The sequence below is a fragment of the Mytilus galloprovincialis genome, chromosome 3 (genome assembly GCF_965363235.1).
Source record: "Mytilus galloprovincialis chromosome 3, xbMytGall1.hap1.1, whole genome shotgun sequence".
NCBI lineage: Eukaryota > Metazoa > Mollusca > Bivalvia > Mytilida > Mytilidae > Mytilus > Mytilus galloprovincialis.
Window position 1 is genome coordinate 100,482,523 of NC_134840.1, and position 17,852 is coordinate 100,500,374.

At 31.9% G+C, this 17,852-nt stretch overlaps 1 protein-coding gene across 1 annotated transcript; it reads left to right on the top strand.

Annotated features, from left to right (window-relative positions):
* The first annotated feature begins 28 nt into the window (after positions 1-28).
* Positions 29-13,683, top strand: LOC143069530 (acyl-CoA:lysophosphatidylglycerol acyltransferase 1-like). The gene is made up of 6 exons (XM_076244210.1): positions 29-137; positions 2,653-2,872; positions 3,274-3,488; positions 6,728-6,864; positions 7,612-7,730; positions 10,285-13,683. The coding sequence occupies exons 1-6, from the start codon at positions 135-137 to the stop codon at positions 10,716-10,718; spliced, it is 1,128 nt and encodes a 375-aa protein (XP_076100325.1). The 5' UTR covers positions 29-134; the 3' UTR covers positions 10,719-13,683.
* Positions 13,684-17,852: the final 4,169 nt, after the last annotated feature.

Consider the following 17,852-nt stretch of genomic DNA (forward strand, 5'->3'; position numbering starts at 1 on the left):
TTCGTTTCCGGTCTAAATTTATGATGCACCAATACAAGGGGAGAGAACTCAAAAACTATGCCATGAGATCAATTTCGAGTACTTAAAAAATATCCTTGATCATGAGATTATGATTCTTTAAACATCAATTCAAAATGGTAAATAACGATGTCTATTTTTTTTATGATATTTGGTGTAAAAATGGATAAAAGACATGTTTGATTGAAATTTTGCACAATAATTGATAACAATTAACATCATCACTGACATCAGCTGATGTTTTTTAATAATTTGAAATCAATAAAGTTGTATTGACTATCAATTACAATAACAGTGACAGTTTCCATCATCATATACTCGTATTTATGCTAATTTTTAAAAAGCTGCTGTGATGCAGTGTCTTTAGATTTACACAAAATGCATTTATAAATAAAATTTCCTCAAGTCATTGACCGGTGCTTCCTGTTCCAAATAATTATGATGTCTTGAAAGGTTATTATGTTTTTTTGCTTTAAAGCATTGTTTCTTGAGTCCAAGATTACTCTGACATCCAACGGCTGTTTTGAAAAGCTGGGGCCATGGGACATCAGAACTTGTCCCATATAATTTAAAAGATGATAATTGCCGGTCCCAACTGGATGCATGCTTCATTGCTTCTGGAGCAGACTGACAGGCTTGGATTCTTATAAATCAGGCCGCAATTTTTTCATTATTGCTTTAATCTCTTCATTATGTACAGTAAGTTTCATCTGCTTCAGCTTGTCACCTTTTTTTTCATATTTGTTCAGCTTTCACAATAATCCATCAATTCTGGCATTTTAACTTTCATTTTCAAATCGATGTAAGGTTTAGAGAGACTTCGAAGTCTCTAGACTGAAGTACGCAAATTTTTACACAAATTTTGGACTAGAACCTTCCTAGCCAAACATGATAACATTTGGAACACAATCAGCCATTCTGGCAACTAATTTTGCATCATAAATGAACAAGGTGTTAGGATTATGTATTCATATTGATCCAGGGTCATTTGGGGGGGGGGGGGTTGCTAATGAATCTTCTTAATATCTAGAGCGGAAATGAATCACAGCTTGATTTGACTTCTTATACTGGCTGTTAATTAATGCCAGCGTCCACATGCGTGATTTATGACAACTTATCGATGGGTGTGTAAATATTGACACCTTTGTGTGTTTTTAATTTCTCTTTGCAAGCTTAAATTATGGAAAATACATTTACATGTTGATTGGAATAGTACGAATTTTTATTGGTTTATAATACAATACAGATTTAAATCGATTACCAGGTGAAACTTCTGATCTGTGTTCTTAAAGAATAGGTACAAATTATATGTTTATGTCGATAATGTTGGTATACATCTATATTTAGGTTCTTAGTTTCTCTCCTTTCCAAAATACAGTACTCACATTACCATTTTATTTAGAATTTATGTTATTTCTCTCTTCAAAACGGTCTTTTTGTGAATTTATTCAGCAACAAATCAAATCATTAAATTATTTTTTAATACCATACACGTTTGTTTTTTAAATGGAATGGAATGTCCTATAAATTTACTTCCCTCTTTTTTTCAAGGGAAATCGACAATTTGTCAAACCCCCTTTTTTTCGCCGGTCTAGGACATTGTGTAGGAAAAACATGATGAATTGGCATTTTCTTATATAAAAATCATTAATAAAATGCTAAATTATTTTCCTAAGATCTATTTTGTAACTGAATCTGGGACTTAATCATTTCTTTAAATGCCCAAGCATACAGTTATATTTGTTTATTTTTATTGTTTCAATTGCCATGTATGTATGAGGCTAAAAAAGGTCACCATTTGTAAGGATATGAAGGTGTTTTACAGATATTAGACTAATGTACAAAAAAGTAAGTCTGGAAGCAAGGTCAAAAAAATATAGAGGTGATGAAGAAAATATTGATTGATTGTATGTTGTTTAACGTCCAGTGGCAAATATTTGATGCATGTTGAGGACAAATATAATAACAGATCAATTGGCAGGAAAAGAAAGTATAAAGTGAAATAGTAAAAACAATAAAAAAAATCTAGAAATATAGAGATATAGAAACGATGATCTGACCCTCCCCCTTTTAAAAAACAACAACAAAAAAGCAAAACACGCACACTCGCATATACCGTATATACATCTCTAAAAAATCTAAAATTTTGGTTTCATGGTGCCCCCCAGACATCAAGGTTCTGGATCCGCCCCTTAAAGTAACTAATATACATGATAAAAGAAGTCATCAATATGCTTCAATTGAAAGTGGGCATTACATGTCTTGGTGAACATGGGAAAAAAGTCCACTTCAGCAGTTGATAAATTAAAGAAATGCTTCAAGTACAAGTAGTAAATCAAGTTTCATACCTTCTGGTTTTGATCAATGTTGTCAGAACCTTTGATTTTATGTTTACAAAAAAAAACGGTATTACTGCTAGCCTTTACTTTGCAAGCTTCACTTGAAATAAAATTAACAAATTAAACGTTTTTGATTAACTTTTCAAATGGCTAAATACTTGCCCCAATTTCCAGAGTGAAAAAATCTGTAAAACAAGGAATTGAATTATTGTGGCCTTAGCTCTTTTCATAAAAAATATTGATCATGATTTTTAAATCAGTTGACAGTTAATTCATTTTCTACTTTTTTTTTTAGGTTTCGAAGAAAGTTCTTGAGTATATGCGATATTTTTTGCGTATCCTGTTTATCACTTTTGCTAACCTGATTGCTATCCCAGCATACATTGTGTATGCCTTGCTTTTGTATCCTATGAAAAAATATTACCCAGAATTCTACTGGACACATGTAGAGCCTCGTCTGTTTCAAGCACTATTGGGAATGGTGGCAAGCTGGTTGTACTCTGGAGGATATAAAGGTATATTTGTGAAATAATAATTTTTGTATTTAATTTATGTGATAACACCTTTTTTTAATTAAATGTTGCTACAATGTATTTACTGAATGTTTTTTTTAACAATTGTGAGGACAAAAAGAGCAAAAAGTAAGGGTCACATAATCAAGAAAAGGTGGTCTTTTTATTACATTGTATATGGGAATGTTATTGTTTTAGCCACTAGTGCTATGCAGAGAATAGCAAATTGGTTCTTTCTAGTTCAAATTAAATCACAATTTGTTTAGGCACATATATAGTTAAACTCTTAAAATTGGCCTTGCACAAGTTTGTTCAAAACTTTGTTTGTTTTTAAATTTTTGATGTTATATGTTTTTGTTGTTGTAATTTTACAATGCTATTTATTATCATGTTTATGTTTTCAGTGATAGAATCAGGAGATGACTTAACCAGCATACTGGACAAGGAAGCGTTGGTTTTAGTAAATCACCAGTCCACATCTGATGTACCAATTTTAATGAGTAGTATGTACCCAAAAGGTGTGGCCTGTGGATCAATGACTTGGGTCATGGACTATATTTTTAAATTTACTAACTTTGGATGGATATCCTACTTCCATGAAGATTTTTTTATATGTCAGGTAATTTCAATTATTACTCAATCAAGGGGTCAAATGGTAACAAGTACAATGGGATTTTGTAGTAGAATATTTGTCAGCAAACAAGCAAACGCACCTAATAGGTCATTTCTGGAATCATGTCTTTCACTGGAAAAGATCATCAATATTGCACGCCTTTATGACGTCATTTATCAGATAGAAGGCGCGCCTGTATCCCTGCTCTATAAAGAGTTTCCAGCACTTTCATAATCGTCATTCTTTAGGGTAGTATAGAAATAATTAATGTTCCGTAAATACATAATCTTGATTCTAATGCAATTTGTATGTAACAATTTTATTCATTGGCTAAAAGTTGCCGTCAAATCCACAGTTGACCAGGCGTAACTAGGGAGGGACAACCATTTTGAAATGATTCAATCATCAAATGTTCAATTACTACTACATAATCGAAAATAAAACAACACCTACCTCGAATTCGCCGTTTTTATGTAAATTCATCCGAATTTGATGCGTACAGGTAACGTAATAACCTCCAGTTTGTAAGTTTTCATTTGTATGACGTCAGGTTTAGCCATGACGTCTTTGTGCCAAAATATTTCGTGAAGTTTCGCAGATTTTTTTCTTTTTGTCAAATTTAGACATTTTTTCAAGTTTTATCATATTTTTTCTTTTTGTAATGCATTAGAATTGGAATAACAGTACTGTAGTTGAAGAGTTGCCACCGTCAATTTTGATTTGATGGTCGCAAATCTCTGTTTTACTGTCTCCGCTACGCGTCGCCAGTAAAACTGCATTTGCGACCGTCAAATCTACAATTGACGGTGGCAACTCTTCAACTACAGTACTGTTATTCCTTAATTGCTGAATGATCCAAGGGAGGGTGATCATCCTTTTAAGTTTTAATTTCCCAAATATTTTATGCAGAATAAAATGAAACTTTTTCACCCGTTTGCTCAACATTTGTTGGAAATTTATATGCATACATTTTTGTCACATGGTGATGGAAGTCACATGACAATCAGACAAATTCGTCTGAAAACCGTATCCTGGAACTGGCCTATGCACTAGCTGCGAAAACGTAGCTCTTAAGGTCCTTTTGATGATTTTTATACGACCGCAAAATTTTTTGTCGTATATTGCTATCACGTTGGCGTCGTCGTCTGCATCGTTGTCGTTGTCGTCGTCCGAATACTTTTAGTTTTCGCACTCTAACTTTAGTAAAAGTGAATGGAAATCTATGAAATTTTAACACAAGGTTTATGACCACAAAAGGAAGGTTGGTATTGATTTTGGGAGTTTTGGTCCCAACATTTTAGGAATTAGGGGCCAAAAAGGGCCCAAATAAGCATTTTCTTGGTTTTCGCACTATAACTTTAGTTTAAGTTAATAGAAATCTATGAAATTTTGACACAAGGTTTATGACCACAAAAGAACGGTTGGGATTGATTTTGGGAGTCTTGGTTTCAACAGTTTAGGAATTAGGGGCCAAAAAAGGGCCCAAATAAGCATTATTCTTGGTTTTCGCACAATAACTTTAGTTTAAGTAAATAGAAATCAATGAAATTTAAACACAATGTTAATGACTACAAAAGGAAGGTTGGTATTGATTTTGGGAGTTTAGATCCCAACAGTTTAGGAATTAGGGGCCAAAAAGGGACCCAAATAAGCATTTTTCTTGGTTTTCGCACCATATCGTTAGTATAAGTAAATAGAAATCTATGATATTTAAACACAAGGTTTATGACCATAAAAGGAAGGTTGGTATTGATTTTGGGAGTTTTGGTCCCAACAGAATAAGGGGCCCAAAGGGTCCAAAATTAAACTTTGTTTGGTCTCATCAAAATTGAATAATTGGGGTTCTTTGATATGCTGAATCAAACTGTATGTAGATTCTTAACTTTTGGTCCCGTTTTCAATTTGGTCTACATTAAGGTCCAAAGGGTCCAAAATTAAACTTAGTTTGATTTTAACAAAAAATGAATCAGTTAGGTTCTTTGATATGCTGAATCTAAAAATGTACTTAGATTCTTGATTATTGGCCCAGTTTTCAAGTTGGTCCAAATCGGGGTCCAAAAGTAAACTTTGTTTGATTTCATCAAAAATTGAAAAATTGGGGTTCTTTGATATACCAAATCTCACTGTGTATGTAGATTCTTCATTTTTGGTCCTGTTTTCAAATTGGTCTACACTAAAGTCCAAAGGGTCCAAAATTAAACTTAGTCTGATTTTAACAAAAATTGAAATCTTGGGGTTCTTTGATATGCTGAATCCAAAAATGTACTTAGATTTTTTATTATGGGCCCAGTTTTCAAGTTGGTCCAAATCAGGATCTAAAATTATTATATTAAGTATTGTGCAATAGCAAGTCTTTTCAATTGCACAGTATTGCGCAATGGCAAGAAATATCTAATTGCACAATATTGTGAAATAGCAAATTTTTTTTTAATTAGAGTTATCTTTCTTTGTCCAGAATAGTAAGTAAGAAATATCTAATTGCAAAATATTGTGCAATAGCAAGATTTTTTTTTAATTGGAGTTATCTTTCTTTGTCCAGAATCAACTTAAATCTTTGTTATATACAATATACAATGTATATTCACTTTTTACTACCAACTGATAAATTAAAATAATCTTTACCATTCAGTGATAACAAACAGTTTTTTTACATCTTAATATTTTATGATGTATTTAAATGAGTAGTTATTGTTGCAAACTCCATTAGAAATTTTAATTGAGATTAGTTTTGGAATAAGGGAAAGGGGGATGTGATTAAAAAAATTGGGTTCAATTTTTCTCATTTGAAATTTCATAAATAAAAAAGAAAATTTCTTCAAACATTTTTTTGAGAGGATTAATATTCAACAGCATAGTGAATTGCTCTAAGAGAAAACAAAAATTTTAAGTTCATTAGAACACATTCATTCTGTGTCAGAAACCTATGCTGTGTCAACTATTTAATCACAATCCAAATTTAGAGCTGAATCCAGCTTGAATGTTGTGTCCATACTTGCCCCAACCGTTCAGGGTTCAACCTCTGCGGTCGTATAAAGCTACGCCCTGCGGAACATCTGGTTTATATTTGCGGACCATGTTTGGCTTTATAAATATTTCGATTTGAGGTCACTGATTTGGCATCTAGCCTATTCACCTGCTACTGTTTGGAATTTTGGATAAGTTTAAACTTTAAAAAATTTATTCCATAGAGGGATTTCAGGTATTGAATTAAATTGGATTTTATTCCTATTTTCATGTTTTTTTAGGGCAAAGATGGAAGAGATGAGGAATTAGTAAAATTAAAGAAGCACATGTTAAATTCTTACCTTCCAACAGGTAAAAAATGGATAGTTGTCTTTCCTGAAGGAGGATTTCTGTATAAACGAAGAAAATCAAGTCAACAGTAAGTAGAACATCAAATGATTACCTAAATATAAGAAGATATGGTATGAGTGTCAATGAGACAACTCTCTATCCAAGTCACAATTTATAAAAGTAAACCGTTATATGTCAAAGTACGGCCTTCAACCGTGATGATGCCTTGTCTTACACTTAACAGGAAGCTATAAAGGGCCCCAAAAAAATGACTAGTGTAAAACCATTCAAACAGGAAAACTAATGGTCTAATCTATATAAAAAATGAGAAACAAGAAACACTTATGAACCACATCAACAAACGACAACCACTGACCATCAGGTTCCTGACTTAGGACAGGTGCAAACAAATAAAAAAAAAAATACATTAATTTGAAATAAGGAGCAGCTGTATGATTTGCAAATAAGACAGAAGGACAAGGATGTAAACACCATAGTCACTGCTTGACCTTCAACACATTTTGTATTCTATAAATTGCCAGAAACACATGACAAGATATTAAACAATTCAAAAGAGAAGCTGAAAATATTGAACAAAAAAAACCAATATGTTACTGGATTATAGGCTCCTGACTTAGGACAGGCACATAAAGAATGACAATTTTAGAAATCTGTTTTGAAGGACTTTCTCACACGTTAAATTAATGAATGAATATATGATTTTCATTGTTTGTGCATGTATTTTGTTTTCTGTATATTGATTAATATGCCTTATGTGTATTTGTAATAATGATTCACATCTTTAATTTGATACTGAAGGATTGTTTAATTACAGGTATGCCCAGAAACATAATTTCCCAGTGTTGGAACATGTGACACTGCCAAGAATTGGAGCTGTCAAAGTCATAACAGATTCATTATATCATGATACTCTACAGAATGGAGTGAAAAAAGGTAATAATGATTCCTTCAACACTCCACTTGATATAATCTCAATTATAATTAAACTTTCTGTTTGGAATTTCCTTCAGAGTTTGGTATTTTTGTGATTTCACTTTTTTATTAGGACTATAGAAATTTCCCACAAGCTGGAAATCATTGGTTAAAAGTTTAAAGATTGAAATTTTTGATTAATTTATCACAAAAATGATACAAACTTAAAAATTTAGCACCTAATTCTATACTTTATTGTAACCTTGGTGATGTCATTAAGCACAAGAATTATACACACTCAGAAGTTGGGATAATAATTATGGATGTACATGTATGATATCTATTGCATTACAGTGGGTAAATGAAATACACTTAACACAAAAATACCTAGTCAAAGGTTTAATCAAAAAGTTTAAACGATAAAACTTTAAAAAAAACAAATGGGTTATAACATGACAGACTTAAGAATAACATTTAAACTTTTGAGTTGTACAAAAGAGTAAAAACTTACAATAACTAATTAATTTTTATACGACCGCAAAAATTGAAATTTTTTGGTCGTATATTGGTATCACGTTGGCGTCGTCGTTGTCGTAGCCCAAAGACTTTTGGTTTTCGCACTATAACTTTAGTTAAAGTAAATAGAAATCTATGAAATTTAAACACAAGGTTTATGACCACAAAAGGAAGGTTGGGAGTGATATTGGGAGTTTTGGTCCCAACAGTTTAGGAATTGGGGGCCAAAAAGGGCCCAAATAAGCATTTTCTTGGTTTTTTCGAACTATAACTTTAGTTTAAGTAAACAGAAATCTATGAAATTTTGACACAAGGTTTATGACCACAAAAGGAAGGTTGGGATTGATTTTGGGAGTTTTGTTTCCAACTGTTTAGGAATTAGGGGCCAAAAAAAGGCCCAAATAAGCATTATTCTTGGTTTTCGCACAATAACTTTAGTATAAGTAAATAGAAATCAATGAAATTTAAACACAAGGTGTATGAATACAAAAGGAAGGTTGGGATTGATTTTGAGAGTTGAGATCCCAACAGTTTAGGAATTAGGGGCCAAAAAGGGGCCCAAAAAAGCATTTTTCTTGGTTTTCGCACCATAACTTTAGTATAAGTAAATAGAAATCTTTGAAATTTAAACACAAGGTTTATGACCATAAAAGGAAGGTTGTGATTGATTTTAAGAGTTTTGGTCCCAACAATTTAGGAATAAGGGGCCCAAAGGGTCCAAAATTAAACTTTGTTTGATTTCATCAAAAATTGAATAATTGGGGTTCTTTGATATGCCGAATCTAACTGTGTATGTAATTTTTGGTCCCGTTTTCAAATTGGTCTACATTAAATACCAAAGGGTCCAAAATTAAACTTAGTTTGATTTTAACAAAAATTGAATCCTTGGGCTTCTTTGATATGCTGAATCTAAACATGTACTTAGATTTTTGATTATGGGCCACATTTTCAAGTTGGTCCAAATCAGGATCCAAAATTATTATATTAAGTATTGTGCAATAGCAAGAAATTTTCAATTGCACAGTATTCAGCAATAGCAAGAAATCTTCAATTGCACAGTATTGTGCAATAGCAAGAAATTTTCAATTGCACAGTATTGCGCAATAGCAAGAAATCTTCAATTGCACAGTATTGTTCAATAGCAAGTATTTTCAAGTGCACAGTATTGCTCAATAGCAAGAAATATCTAATTGCACTATATTGTGCAATAGCAAGAAATTTTCAATTGGAGTTATCTTTCTTTGTCCAGAATAGTAGTTGAATCAACTTAAATCATTGTTTTATACAATATACAATGTATATTCACTTTTACTACCAACTGATAAATTAAAACAATCTATACCATTCAGTGATAACAAGCACTTTTTTTACATTTTAATATTTTATGATGTATTTAAATAAGTAGTTATTGTTGCAAACTCCATTCGAAATTTGAATTGAGATCAGTTTTGGAATAAGGGAAAGGGGGATGTGAAAAAAAAAATTGGGGGGGGGGGGGGTTAAATTTTTCTCATTTCAGATTTCATAAATAAAAAGAAAATTTCTTCAAAAATTTTTTTGAGAGGATTAATATTCAACAGCATAGTGAATTGCTTAAAGGCAAAAAACAAATTTTAAGTTTATTAGACCACATTCATTCTGTGTCAGAAACCTATGCTGTGTCAACTATTTAATCACAATCCAAATTTAGAGCTGAATCCAGCTTAAATGTTGTGTCCATACTTGCCCCAACCGTTCAAGGTTCAACCTCTGTGGTCGTATTAAGCTGCACTCTGCAGAGCATCTGGTTTGTATAGGCATTAAGCTAATTTGATTCACTTTGTGAGCATCTATTTCGAGGATTGCAGGATATTTGATTTCTTGATTTAGCCAATCACTGCAAACAAGGACTATAGAAAATTTGTTTTCATTCAATCTTTGAATTTGTGGTTCACATGTACCCACGAAACCCACAAAAACTTGTATCTAACAAATAGTAATGAATCCACAGTACTTTAGAAAATCATAAAAGTAGAACATTGATAATCTGATTGATTATATTTTATTTTTATAACTGTAGAAAGTTTAGTTCCTTCAGACAGAAAGCTTAAATGGGTAATAGACATAACCATAGGTTACCCTGATAGAGATTCATTAAGTTTTCCAGGAATGATGGCGGGAATTTATTCTCCACGTCAAATAAACGTTCACTACCGTGCCTATCCAATAACAGAAGTACCACATGATTCAAACCATTTACAGACATGGCTATACGACAGATATATTGAAAAAGAAGAATTTCTGGAACAATACTACAACAACAAAACATCTATGAACGATACAGATAAAGAGATACGACATCTCCCAAGATTGTCAGAACAAGAAATAAAAGAAGATTATCATGGAATTGTATTCATACATATATTTTATTTCATATCTTCTTATGTTTTTTGGCATGCTATATATTTACATCTCTTCACAGTCATTGGTTTTTGTTTTAGTTTAATTTTTTGAAATGCAGTCATTTAATTGGTTGGTGCTTTATTTTATTGTTGAGTTTTTAGAGATTTATGTAGTTGTTATTAAATTTGATTTGTTTTAAGTACACTACAGTTGCTTTAAGACATTTGTTTTTTTATTTAACTTTGTTTTATAGGTATTACAAATTAAACCATTTTATTGAACATAGTAGATTAAGTTATTGTTTAAATGTTTTCAATTGAATTATTTGTTTAAATCTGTACTTGCCAAATACTTAGTACTTAGTAATTTATTTTTGACCATATCTTGCTTTTATATTTGTTTACTATTTATTTTAAAAATACCAATACTATAGTTTGTTATAAGAATCTAAAATTTGGTGGACAATCAAGGAGGAAGCCAACTGAAAAATTTGCCATAAAAGTAAAAAGGCTAAAAATGTTTGTTTCCAATAAAAAGTAGAAAAATTGTTTACTCTACAAAATAATCTTGTTCCTTTATAGGCTTTTGAGAAGAAACCCCATCTCTTTAACATGAATGGACATTCCTAATACATTTCAGTAATATTTCTCATAATATCTTAGAATTGTTGGACACTGAGTCTTTCTTGTAAGTCACAGTTAAATGTGTTCAGTTGCATGTTAAATGATATTTTTATGAATTGTGTTCTTTTGTATGGTTTGATATTTTCAATGCATTTATAAAAACAAATAGAGCTCTAGTGATTGTGTTCTGTTCAATGAATTAATATTTTCAATTCACAATGCCTTTAAGAATTGTCATTTTAATTTTTTTCAAAATATCTGTTATAAGATATTTCTAACCTACCTTATATTGAGGTTTTAAAAACCATATACAAATCAGTTCTTACGTATCATTGTTGTGTAATTGTATATCTTATGCATGTTATCATATTCTTGCCTTCACTACTGAAACCTCTAAAAGAAATCCAAATAAGATTTTATCTAGACAGCGTAGTTGAAGAGAAATCACTAGGTTCAATTCAATTATGGGTAGACATAGCTCATTTAATTTGTATAAGCATTGTTCTCCATTGTAGCTTTAATTACTCAGTTAACTAACCTGATATAAAAAAAAACCTCTGTTACATTTTTATTCTATTAATGAAACCATTTAGTACCATTGATTAATTATTTGAAAACACTCATGTGATTACAGACATGTTTGTTATTTTATATTTTCATATTGTAATTATCTATATAAGATTTGTGATTTCAGAATTGATTATTGATAAATGAATCATTTGTTACAGATATAATCAGGTGCTTAAGCTTGAATAATCTGAATACCTTCAATTTTTAACAGATTTCTCAATGGTACAAACCTGTTATTAAAATGGTGTATTTCAACAGGTTGCTCCAATATTTTTAGTTATCGGTAATTCATATATTTTCCCTTTGATCTTACTGCCTAATATTTTTGAGTATCAACGTACTGGCTGTATCACTGAAAATATTAGGCAATACATTGTGTGACGTCATAATTACCGATAAACAGAATAATAGGTAGTTTCGATTTTGATACTGACTATATCATGTGGAATATCTAAACTCGCCCGTTTCGTTTTTGATACTGACTATATCATGTGGAATATCTAAACTCACCCCCATTTCGTTTTTGATACTGACTATATCATGTGGAATATCTAAACTCGCCCTGACGGGCTCGTCTAGATATTCCACATGATATAGTCAGTATCAAAAACAAAACTACCTATTATTCTATATGTATTCAAATCAGTACGGATTTGATAGGGTAAACTCTTAGCAGTTGATTTTAACCTCAGTTCCACCTGTGCAATTTTGTTTCAACCCCTGATATTTTTTATGCTTTTTATAAGATTATTTATAGTTTTGTTCAGTTGCAAGAAAACAGCTACAATGTATATGATTTTGGTTGAAAAAAACAAATTAAATTGAACAGACAATTTTACAGTGTATAGTTTAAAGAGATATTTGTATAACCAGGAGTTTGTATTAGAAGATACTGTCAAAATACTTTCATACAGGGGTTAAGATTTTTATGACTTGATAAAAATCATTGTTTTATGTAATTTTTAATTTGTGGTTTTAGGCGAGACAATTTAATTTATGAAAACCGATTTGAATTTTCATTGGATTTTTTAATAACCATAAGATCTATAAAAACTGATGAAAAAGAATGAAAGTATTTTTATAGTTATCTTTAATATAAATGTATATATTTTCTTGCTTTTTTATGTTAGCAGAAAATATGTTCTACACATTCATGCTTTTCATTTAAGTTTATGTCATGCCCATCTTTCTATATTTGTTATTAAGAAATCCAGAATGTCAACTTTAACATTTGCCAAAATATTTGAATAAGTACATATATTTATCATTGCTTGAAATGGATTTTTGTAGAACTATTTAATTTGCTTCACTGCATATATTCTTACAGATCCAGATACAGTTCTTAAAAACAATTGATAACAATATCAGTTATTGTCAAAATGGGGAGGGCTTTCAACCATATGTCCCCATTCAAATGCACTGATTGTACCAAAAAAAGGGAGAGGGCTCCAATCACGGAACCCACCCTTCCAGGATCCACCACTGTACAACCAATTTAATTTTGTATTCATCTGCATCTAAGAGAATCTGTTGATGTCAAAATTGAAATTCAATGACCTATGACCTACATTTCGAGATTCTATAGCTTTTGGAGGTTAATGTGTCAAACAACAAAGATAATCAGACAAATTTTTGTAAGGATACACCCAAGATTTAGGGTTTTTCTAATTCCAACTTAAGTTTGCATTCGAAAAATAATATTCAATTAAAAATTACTTATTACATTGTGTAATTTGAATTTTATTTTAGAGGAAAATAATATTTGGGGTTTCCCATAACTCAACATGGACACTGCCATATCTTCAGATAGTGTTCAACATTTAGCATCCTCATAAACCAGTGACTGGACCTTAGTGAAATGTTGATAAAATCACCAGTGCTTTGTATCCCTTTTTTCATATTTTTTATTTATATCTTTTCTTACAGAAAAAACATCAACTGTTTGATAATACACTAATCTGTGATGTTTGCTAAATTTTCATGTTGATACTAATGACACCAATCTTCTTATGACCTTCAACACTCAATGGGAAAGGCATGCATTATTAACAAACTTTAATAATAGACCATTTTACACTCTTTTTAATACTGAGTAAATTTGAAAATTAGACAACAGCTGATTCTGTTAAAACATAAAGATGATTGTTGTTTTTTGTATTCAAGTGCTTTTTTCAAATGGAAGAGATTACTTTCTAGAAGTGATGCTAGGTTTGATTACTGATTTTACTCTCAAATTATGTTTAACTGGTAACTTCTAGAAATATGCTAGCAACACTTTTAACACATTATTGTTACTTCCAATGTTAAAATGAAATATCTGAAGCGTTGTCTGTGGTTGTATATTGTTCACAATGACAACCATACAACTGACTGATGTCATCCAAACAAAAGTCAATCACTGTATTCAGTTAAATAAGTGTGTTTAGTCAACGATGCTGTTGTAGGATTTTTCTGTTCCCTTTAATTTGAAGTATTACTTAATCTACACAATTTTATAACCTTTGTTTTATAACCATTGTCAATGATTGTTGTTATTTCTATCTGAAGTCTCACAATTGTTATTGATAATAAAATTGATTAAATTATGTTGTCTTTTTTTTACAATTTACTTTGATTGATTAGCTATACATCAAGGTGTTTGTCTCACCAGTGAACAAGAATGTGTCCCCAGTACACGAATGCCCCACTCGCACTATCATTTTCTATGTTCAGTGGACCGTGAAATTGGGGTAAACCCTCTAATTTGGCATTAAAATTAAAAAGATCATATCATAGGGAACATGTATACTAAGTTTGAAGTTGATTGGACTTCAACTTCATCAAAAACTACCTTGACCAAAAACTTGAACCTGAAGCGGGACAGACGGACGAACAAACGAACAGACGGACGCACAGACCAGAAAACATAATGCCCCTCTACTATCATAGGTGGGGCATAAAAATATCCCAAGAGAGTTACATTTTTTTTTGGGATCTAAGAAGGTCCATTTCAGAACAAGTACTTATAAATAAAATTGAGCATGGAAACAGGGAACGTGTCAAAGAGACAATAACCTGACCAAAGAGCTGAAAACAGCCCAAGCCACCAATGGGTCTTCAACTCAGCAAAAAAATCCGGCATGCTGAGGCAGTTGTCAGCCGGTTCCTTAAAAAAAAGTTCTGAAAAAATGGGCGTCACACTAATATTGGAAACATAAATGAGCCAAAATTAAAAATACATACATGTACAAGACGAACAAAAGTCAGAGGTTCCTGACTGTGACAGGTAAGATCTCAACCCTCCACCTGAACCTCTAGCCAATGTGAAAAAAACAGCCATACGAATAGTAAAACTCTGTTGAAAAGATGTCAGAGTCTGGTGTAATGAATACTTAAGTTTGGTTTCAGGTGAACAGGTATACTAAATTTGTAAAAAGATGCCCTATATTATGAAGTTTCTTTCTGTCATATGTCCTTTGTCTTGAACCTCATTTTCATGGTTCAGTGACTACTTGAAAAAAAAGTTATGATTATTTGTAATGTTAATTTCTCTCTTATTATGAGTAATAGTACAACGATACTTGGTAAATTCATACCTTGCACATTCCTCATGCCGGTCATACAGTTTTCACTTGACCTCAAACTCATTTCATTGATCAGAGAACAAGGTTTAGTTTTCGTGGTCAAGTACATATCTATAAGCAATTGGTTTACTAAATTGATGTATGGAATGATTGGCTGGGCTGGTGTAATCTCACCTTGAACTCATATTCATTGTTCAGTGGTTTAAGTTTTTTTTTTCTCTCGCAGTATTCAATATGTTCGCTGTATTTGGTGTATAAATTTTTAATGATGTACATGTCAGTCTGGCAGGTTTTATTTGACCTTGACCTTTTTTGATTGTTCACTGTTCAATTTTGGTCTGTTTTCTTAAACTATAAGCAATAAGTCAACTATATTTGGTGTATGGAAAAATTGTTGTTTAAATGTCTGTCTGGCAAGCAACATCTGACCTTAAGGCGAAGTGTACGTAATTAAACTACACAATGGATTTTTTTTTAATTTTACATGTAGATTCTGCTTGTAAAAATAAATCGGAAAATAAAATAAAAAAAGGGGGTAACCGTTTTCGTTTTTGAGATACAAGCTTTTGAAGTTAACAGCATCATACACCAAAATTACAAAGGATATATAGGGAAAATCGTGAAATTCGGCAGGAATTGTTACATTTCCAAGATTTTCTATTATATTAGACAATCGATTTTTTTTTAAATTTATGAGACGATTCTAAAATGTCTGAGGAATCGATTGGTGCAAAGAAAGTCCTTAGCAACCGTGCTACTTTTCAAGCTATACCCTGTTAAAGTTGAATCTTGAGTTTAAAAAAAAACAAAAAACAACGACAACGTTATTGACGTCGCTTCATATAGTCCTATACTTGTATGAAATGTAAACCGTTTTGTTGGAGTTCGTGTTGCTCGGTCTTTAGTTCTTTATGTTACGTTTTGTGTACTATTGTATTGTATTTGTCTATTATATTCGGGTGCATGCGGAGATCGCCAAGCTAGAAAACGGTTGACATTTTCTTCATCATGAACTAGAACTATTTTCGACCTTGGTGTCTTATTTTTTGTTAAAATCTAAGCACTGCGAAGTGTTTTCAAAATCTTTGTTCCCATAAAACTTGCATTCTCAAAATATCAGCCATCTGTCTGGCACAGGATAACAAATCAATATTTAAGTAAATTTAAGTTGTGTGGTAATTCTTAGTACATTTGGGTAAATTCATCTTATCTTTATGCCGCATAAGCATCTCTATAATTCAACACATCCCTGAACCACGACATTATATATTTTATGCATTGCATGCGCTTCTTTTTATCACAATCCAGACCGGCTAGTAACCGCTGTATAACTTTACACGTCTGAAGACGAATATTTGCGTGAAACATTTTTGTATGATTTTTATTTCTGGAAATCAATCTGAAATCTACAACAGTCCATTTCCGAAAGTCGGGCTGGACCTTTACTTTTATGTGCATTCGGGATTTACACAAATTGTAACCCGAATAATTCAGTCGTATTATTCAGCTGATGTACGAATGCTACATTTCTCGTGTGGGAGAAAATCGGAAATGGCTTGAATTATTCGAGTTACTCGAATTGAAACTCGGGAATATATTTCAAGCTGTTCAGAATTCGCGGAAACAAATGATTGTTTTTCGGCATTACGGTATTGAATCAATAGAGATACAATTTTTTTTTCTTTTAACAATTCGAATACCAGTCAGTTTATAGGACTTCAGTTTGAAATAGGGGCGGCAATCCATTCATTTTATCCAATCAATTGGAAGAGGGGGGTCAACATTGATAGTCAAAAAGCCTTGAAATATTCGATAAAAAACGTTGAATGTAAATTATATGAACTGCAAAGTCTCATATTATAAGACTAGTAAACCACAGGCTTCTCAATTCTTGTCTGAACATGAACTACATGTAGGTGAAAACTTAGAGCTGACCGAGTGCGAGATCCTCATGGATAATCATCGAGGTCGTTAAACACCCCTTGCAGTAAACTTTGGTTAAATTTAAAAAAAAATCGAAATGTAATAGTCTGAACACATTTCACCTCTCATTCCACGAAATATTAAATTGCAGTTACAAGTGTCACAAAACTTCTCTGACCTCTTTTCTTTAACCATAATAGAGGGGGGAGGGAAGGAGGGATCCAGATCCCGAAATCCCGGGCCTAAAAACACGAAATCCGGCGAGGTCCCGAATTAAAAAAAAAAAAATAAATCCCGACTACCCAAAATTCGGAAATAGAATTCCCGGATCCCGAAAGGGTCAATCCCGAAATCCCGAGCTTAAAAACACCCGATCCCGGAGTTCCGATAAAGGTCCTACACCCTCCCCCCCCCCCCCCTTTCCGTAATACTATATTCTATTCATTCATAATCTTGAATTGAGACTTGATACTTCAAAATTACATTCTCTAATTTTGAATGATGCACACAGGCACAATAAAAGAAAACAGATTTCGCTATATATCTCTTCGAAATTGGAATTTGTG